At 38.6% G+C, this 8,551-nt stretch overlaps 1 protein-coding gene across 1 annotated transcript in view; it reads right to left on the minus strand.

The window, feature by feature from the left end:
* Positions 1-8,551, minus strand: part of AUH (AU RNA binding protein/enoyl-CoA hydratase) — a 187,211-nt gene that overhangs the window by 115,457 nt on the left and 63,203 nt on the right. The window contains exon 6 of the mRNA XM_010836054.1: positions 7,289-7,375. Within this exon, the coding sequence (XP_010834356.1) occupies positions 7,289-7,375 (87 nt within the window). The remainder of the gene's footprint in view (positions 1-7,288; positions 7,376-8,551) is intronic.

Consider the following 8,551-nt stretch of genomic DNA (forward strand, 5'->3'; position numbering starts at 1 on the left):
AATTATCTTGAGTTCTCTAACATTCTTTTACCTGTCAATATTACTAAAATTGTATCATCCCTGAAATGTTTATTACTGCAGTGAAAATCATTGTAGATTGCAATTTTTCCCCTTCTCAAATATATCACTATTTCTCCAGATTTAGTTTTTCTTAATCTCATCATCCATCATGATAAAAACTTGGCCTTTTCTTTTTCTCTTTGAAAAACCCCTCCACTACTCTGTGTAAAGTTGGTTTGCTAGTGCTATAAGCTTTTCTTGTCTGTAAAAGTTTTGATCTCTACATCAAATCTGAATGAAAGCCTGTGGGTAGAGTATATTAGGCTGTAGGTTTTTCCCTTGCATCACTTTAAGTGTATCAAGCCACAACCTTCTGCTCTGCAGGGTTTCTGCTAAAAAGTCAGCTGATAACCTTAAGGGAGTTCCCTTTTAGGTAACCTGTTACTCTTCCTTGCTACTTTTAATAGTCTGTCTTTATCCTTAGTTTTTGCCATTTTAATTATACAGTGTATCTTGGTGTGATCTTTTTTGGGTGTGATCTTGTTGGGGGCTCTCTGTTCTTCCTGGTCCTTTCCCAGGTCAGGGAAGTTGTTAGCTATTATGTCTTCAAATACATTCCATTCCCTTTCCTCTCTTCTCCTTCTGGGACTCCTATAATGCAAATGTCCAGATGCTTGGTGTCCTACAAGTGTCTTAAACTGTCCTCACTCTTTTTATTCTTTTTCTGTTCCATTTCATTGATTTCCACTACTCCGGTTTTCCAGCTAACTTGTTCCTCTCTATGATCTAATCTACTGTTGATTCCTTCTAGCATATTTTTTTTTCTTTCGGTTACTGCATTCTTAAGCTCTATTTGGTCATTTCATATTTTAGAACTCTTTGTTAAAAACTTCTATATTCTCAATCTATATACATCCAATCTTTTCCCGATTTCTTTGAACATTTTTAGGATCAATTACCTTGAACTTCTTATCTGGTAAACTGCTTATCTCTACTTCATTTAGTCCTTATGGAGTTTTATCTTGTTCCTTCATTTAGAACATGTACCACTGTGCCCTCTTTTTGACTAATTTGCCATTTCTATTGCTATGTATTTGGTAGTTTGGTTACACTCCCCAACCTTGGAGAACTACTCTCTAATAGGAGACATCCTATGTGTTCCAGCAACACACTCCAACAGTGTGTTGGAGTGACATATAGTCACCAGAACTGTATGCTCAAGGGATGCCCCTCACGGGGGCTGCATGGGTCCTGCTATTATAGCAAGCTGACTACTATGAACAGTCTGGCAGGCATAGCCGGCTCCAAGTCAGCTATTTGCCAGGTCCTTACTGCTGCTGGTTGATGCTAGGCAGGGTTGGGTCACAAGGTGGCTGGCTGGACATGGGTCCCAAGGCTAGTACTGGATCACTGGTGGGCAGAGACAGGTTGTGGGGCGGGTGACTGCAGAGCTGGGGTTCCTGGATCTAATGTTGATCGGCTGGTAGGCAGAGCCAGTTCTTGACATAGCTGGATGCAGGGCCCAGGGTGTCCCAAAGCTGTTGCTGTCCTGTTGGTGTGTAGGGCTGAATCCTGGGTAGGCCTGCTGAGGGGTCCAAGATGTCTTAGAGCTAGTGTCGGCTTGCACCAGGGCAGGTCCTATGAACAAGCTGATAAAACTGGTCTGAGGTTAATACCAGTCCCTGGGTGGGCAAAGCCAGATCCTAGAGTCTTTGGCCCTGGAGGTCCTGGAGTTGGTGTATCAACCAGCTAGTGGGCAGGGCTGGGGCTGAAGGTGACCTGAACCTGCTGCCTGCCCAGTGGTTGCTAAGGTTGGTCTAAGGCTAGTGCCAGCCAACTGATAGGCAAAGTCAGGACCTGAAGTCTCTGACTGCAGGGCCCTTAAGTGGGCATCTATCACCAGCTTACTAGTGTGCAGGGCTTGGTCACAGACCCTCTGGAGGACAGAGCCAGGTCCCAGAGTACTTGTGGGCTCAAGAAGTCTTGAAGCAGCTGGCATGGGGTTGCAGAAGAGTTGCACACAACTAGCGACTTCAAAGCTGGGGGGGTAGATGAGGCTGTATCCCAGCCTAGTTGGTTGCTTTGCCTGAAGTACCCTAGTACTAGCTATGACAGGCTGGTGGGTAATAAGCTAGAGTGTGCTGTTTTGTGCTAAGTTGCTTCAGATGTGTCTGACTCTTTGCGACCCTATGGACCCTACGTAGCCTGCCAGGCTCCTTTGTTCACGGGATTCTCCAGGTAAGAATACTGGAGTAGGTTGCCATACCTTCCTCTAGGGGATCTTCCTGACCCAGGGATCGAACTCCCATCTCTTACATTTCACTGGCAAGCAGGTTCTTTACCATGAGCACCACCTGGGAAGCCCTCACAGTGCACCATCAAAGACAAAGCCAGGAGAATAAGACAATCCACGGACTGGGACAGAGTATTTGCCAACGACACATCTGATAAAGGAATGTTATCTAAAATACACGAAAAATTCACAGCTCAACAATAAGAAAAGCAATTCAATTAAAAATTGAGCCAAAAACCTTAACAAACACCTCACCAAAGAAGGGAGAAGGCAATGGCACCCCACTCCAGTACTCCTGCCTGGAAAATCCCATGAACGGAGGAGCCTGGTAGGCTGCAGTCCATGGGGTCATTAAGAGTCGGACACAACTGAGCAACTTCACTTTCACTTTTCACTTTCGTGCATTAGAGAAGGAAATGGCAACCCATTCCAGTGTTCTTGCCTGGAGAATCCCAGGGACAGGGGAGCCTGGTGGGCTGCCATCTATGGATCGCACAGAGCCACCAGACACGACTAAAGTGACTTAGTAGCAGCAGCAGCCCCAAAGAAGACATAAAGATAGTAAACAAGCCTATGAAAAGACACATCATACATCATCATGGAAATGCAAATTAAAACAATAAAGAGATACCACTACATACCTATCAGAATGGCCACAACCTGGAGTACTGACAACACCAATTGCTGGCATGGATACAAAGCAACAGAAACTCATTCACTGCCAGTGGGAAGACAAAATGGTACAGCCACTTTGGAAGGCAGTTTGGTAAATTCTTAACTAAACAGACTCTTAACCACACAATCTAGCAATCATGTTCCTTGGTAGTTACACAAAGCAACTGAAAACACATTTACTCAAAAATCTGCACACAGATGTGTACAGCATCTTTATTCATAACTGCCAACACTTGGAAGCAACCAGGATGTCCTTCAGTAGGTATATGGATAAACAAACTGTGATACATCTTTACACTGGAATATTGTTCAGCAATAAAAAGAAAAGAGCTGGCAAGGCATGAAAAAACCTGGAGAAAATGTCAATGCGTGTTACTTAGTGAAAAGAAGCCAATCTGAAAAAGCTACATATTATATGATTCCAAACATGTGATATTCTGGAAATGAAGAACTATGAAGACAGTAAAACATGGTTGCCAGAGACGGCAGAAGGGATGGACAAGACAAGCACAGAAGATTTTTAGGGCAGTGAAAACACTCTGCATAACACTATAATAATGGATACATGTCATTTTACATTTGTTCAAACCCATGGAATGTAAAACACTAATAATGAACCCTAATGTAAACATCGGAGAAGGCAATGGCACCCCACTCCAGTACTCTTGCCTGGAAAATCCCATGGACGGAGGAGCCTGGTAGGCTGCAGTCCATGGGGTCGCTAGGAGTCGGACACGACTAGGTGACTTCACTTTCACTTTTCACTTTCGTGCATTAGAGAAGGAAATGGCAACCCACTCCAGTGTTCTTGCCTGGAGAATCCCAGGGATGGGATTCTGGTGGGCTGCTGTCTCTGGGGTCACACAGAGTCAGACACAACTGAAGCTACTTAGCAGCAGCAGCAATATAAACATATGGACTTCCAGCAATTATGATATATCAACATAGGTTCATCAGTTATAACCAATGTGCCACTCTGGTGTGAAATATTAATAATGGGGAAAAGGTTATGCATATTGAGGGCTGAGGATATATGAGAAATCTCTTTACCCACCCCTCCATTTTTGTTTTGTTTTGTTTTGTTTTGTTTTCTCACCCCTCCATTTTGACATGAACCTAAAACTGCTCCTGAAAAAGTCTTTAAAAGAAAAAAAAAAAAAAAAAAATTGAGTTGCTGCAACATGGACCATAACAGCCCCACAAAGCCTAAAATATCTGTCAGTCCTTTTAAGAAAAAGTTTGCTAGCCCATGGTTTAAACAAAGAGATTTGATCAAGACAGTTTTTACTTGCCCCTCAAAATCTCAGTAAGTCACCAAAAATAGACATCTTATAAGATTTATGCCCATTGAAAAGTATCACTCCCAAGTTAAGGAACCCGTGGAAGGGAAACAAGTATACTGGATCAGGATCCAGAACAGAAATGCTACCACTACAACCACTGAAAAGAAAATAGCACTACTAAAAAGGAATAGTTCTTCATTTAAGAAGTCCCAGAAAGTTCCAATTTCAGATTCAATAAAATAGAAAGAGGCTGAGAAGAAACATCAAGGTAATGTTTACAACTGAACCAGTCTTAACAATCCATCCTAGCATATATATAAAGTTACAGACAGCATAAACTTTTACTTCCAAGATCAAGTTCTCTGACCATACTACTACTACTAAGTCGCTTCAGTCGTGTCTGACTCTGTGCAACCCCAGAGACAGCAGCCCACCAGGCTCCCCCATCCCTGGGATTCCCCAGGCAAGAACACTGGAGTGGGTTGCAGTTTCCTTCTCCAGTGCATGAAAGTGAAATGTGAAAGTCAAGTTGCTCAGTCGTATCTCTGACCATAATGGAAAACAAATCCATGCTCTGCCTCAGAAGACATCTATCTGACCAGGTAGTTGTATGGAAGGAGAAGCAGAGGAGAACATCTAATAAAACTGCCAAGGGATAAACAAAAGGTAGGAAGGCAACAAGAACTATTTTAGAAATCAAAACATGTATGTTTTAAAACTTAGCTCTAAAAACAAAAGGTAAACAACAATAACAAAACCCCAAAGATGTCACATGGTCAAATTCTACTACTCTTTCAGTAACAGATGATTTCCCTAGATAGCACAGAAGAAGATGAAAAACTTTTCACTTTTTTCTATGAAGGTTGTAAAACCATGAGAGCGAATCAGAAACACAAACACAAAACACATAATTAGAAGATTCCATCTCATTTATGCTTTTATCAAAACATAAAATTAAATCCAGTGGTATATATTAAAAACCACCATAACCACTAACCACAATGACCAGGTAGTATTTATTCTGGTAACATAAGGCCAGTGTAGCATCAGTAATGCTAGTAATACAATTTAGTACAATAAAAGCTGAGACAAATTCTAATAGATACCATCTTGACACATACCAAAAAGGCAGCTGACAAATTTTAACCCTTATTCTTGACTAGAAGAGTAATAAACTCCAAAATGAGATGAAATATAAGAAAACTCTCTGAACTTGATAACTACTGGAAAAATATTAAATGCATTCATCATACTCAAATAAAGGGATGAAGATGATCACTTCAACAACTGAATATTGCATCAAAAGCCTTAGCCAATGTGAAAATATATGAAAAGTGTTAAGATTAAAATGTTGGAAAAGGAAAAGATAAAAACAGCATTATTTATATATAAGGAACTTTTTTGCTTTCTGGAAAACACAAGAAAATTGAGAAATAACAATAATACAAGTAATAAGCTAGCATGATCCAAGCAAGCACATAAAATTTAACAAATTTCCTACAGACCTACAACAATAACCAGACTTCAACAGAAATATCAGGAAAAGATTCCATTCAAAGGAATAAGTGCTATAAAATAAGGATAAATCTGAGAGGAGAAAAAAGATACAAGACTGAAGCCAATGTGAAGAAAACTTTCTTAAAGAACATTAAAACATGAATGATGAGACACGCACATGACGAATGGAAAGATTCTGTATCATAAAAATGTTAATTCTTTTAAACAATATTTACAGAAATTCCAATCACAGGCTCATGAGACTATTTTTCCTCTTCCCTTTAAAATTAATCCTAAACATGAATACTAAATTCATTTGGAAGAACTGAGGTGTGAGGATTAGCAAAGAAATCTTCAGAAAAAAAAAAATAATAATAACAATGAAGAGAACTTACTACCCTCTAGGTATATAAAGCTCCTGGAATTGAATTAGGGTGGGATATTAAGAGACAATACCTGTAATACATTTAACAACAAAAGATCAATACAAAACTGGCTTTTAAGTAAATAGTTATTAAATGATGCTATAGAAAAGGAGATGAAGAATGTGAAAAGGCAATCTACAGAAGCGGAAAGGCAAGTTTAATTTGAAAAGATATAACATTACACTAGCATCTGGGAAAGTGCAAATTAAAATGTTAAGATCTATTTTTTTTTAACTTTGGCAAACTAAAAAAGTAGCAACGTTAAATGCTGCAAGAACATGAAGAAACAGGTCCTGTCATATAATTGATGGAATATAAATTATTATAATCTTTTTGCAATTAATCTGGTAGTATTTATTAAAATGTAAAATGAACACATGATACTTAGAACTGCAATACCATATTTAGAAATCTATCTTATATATACTAACCTTCTAAAAGAATCTGTACAAAGGAATTACTATTTTATTATAAAAACAACAAAAGCAGTTTAAAAAAACATGAAAACAAAAAAGCCAAAACAAAAACATCCAATGTTCAAAAAAGGTATTAATAATAATAATAAAAGCAAATTTATATGTACTAAAATATAAACCTTACAAAGAAGACTGTAATTCTAAAGAAACAGTATAATCACACTTACACAAAAAATAAATCCAAATCTGTATGTCTGTGAATCCAATTATTTAAGAAATATACTTATCTCAAACGCTTATGCCAAATTATTCTGTTTTCTAATAATTACCTCCATAAGTAACATCATCATAAATATGAGGCAGGTTTAATAACAATATATTTTTCACAATTTGTCAAATTAAACATAAACATACATTCTGTTTTACAACCAGCTATACACCGTGATTATCTAATTACGTAAATATTTTAGCCAAAGCTTATACGTAAGATGGGAAGATCCCCTGGAGAAGGGAAAGGCTACCCACTCCAGTATTCTGGCCTAGAGAATTCCATGAACTATACAGTCCATGGGGTGGCAAAGAGTTGGACAAGACTGAGCAACTTTCACTTCACAATACTTAAAAACAGTGTGCAACTTTTAAAATCCAATATTTAAGGTCACTTTAACCATGCTAAAAGAACAATTTAATTGTACTTACCAATTTCATTAATCATTGCTCTTATTTTGGAGACAAAAGGACCCACTTCACTGGAACTCATTTTGGCTCTTTCCTTAAGATCAGCACCTGCAAAGTATTTTATTTACGAATATAACCTAGTTAAAACTTTAAGGCAATGAATTGAACATTTACATAAGATTCACATAAAACTTGAAGATAGACTGGATTTATCTATCAAAGGAATCATATTCTCTAAGCTTTTCTTCCCAAAAATCAGCATCAGATTGAACAAAATACTTGCTTGTCTATACATCTACCAAGCACTGAAAGGAATGCGTCCCAAACTCTCATGTCAGGACCCCTTTATACTCTTAGAGGAAGAGGTACTGTTAAGATTATACATGTATCTATCCATAGTATTGTATTAGAAAATGAACCCAATTAAAATTTTAAATTATTTTTCCACTGAATACAAATAAATCCATTCATGTCAACATAAATGACTACACATTGATGCCACTTTCTTGGTTCCTGACAAGATGCTGGCAGTTCTATCCACCACTGCTTCTGCCCCACCAGTGCAAATGCCAACCCAATGAAACGTGCAAATCACACCTTACTGCTATGAAAACCACTGTTATTTTATGGATGCCTGACTTGGTGACTGCAGATCACATCTGAGAATCACTGACTTGAAAATATATACAAACTGACAATTTCATAATTATGAGTTTACCACAGAATCATAACTTTGGAACAGTTAATAAACATAATTACTTCCTTAAGGGATCATTTGGGGCTTCTCTCATAGCTCAGTTGGCAAAGAATCCACCTGCAATCCAGGAGACCCTGGTTCAATTCCTGGGTTGGGAAGATCCCCTGGGAAGGGAAAAGCTACCACTCCAGTATTCTGGCCTGGAGAATTCCATGGACTATAGAGTCCATGGGGTCACAAAGAGTGAGACACGACTGAGCAACTTTCACTTCATTTTCAAGGGATCGTTTCCTTTGTGGCTCAACAAAGACATTCTTTTTAGTAAAATTAAACCCTCTGAGAAAAGGTAGGTCCTCATTTAAATAAATAGACAAATAAAAAACAAAGTAAAATTACAGCATAGAAGGTACCTAACTCAGCTACCTACTCTCATACGAGCCAATTATGAGTTGATCAGGACTAGATGCAACAAGCAAGTAGCAGCTGAAGCTGACACATTCTGAGCCCATAGACTTCCTGTGGAACTGAAAACTGCAGGTGATAAAACCCATATCCTAGAACCCACATCCCCTCCTTCTGGGGCCTCC

Source organism: Bison bison, unplaced genomic scaffold (genome assembly GCF_000754665.1).
Source record: "Bison bison bison isolate TAMUID 2011002044 unplaced genomic scaffold, Bison_UMD1.0 scf7180017864057, whole genome shotgun sequence".
NCBI classification, from domain to species: domain Eukaryota; kingdom Metazoa; phylum Chordata; class Mammalia; order Artiodactyla; family Bovidae; genus Bison; species Bison bison.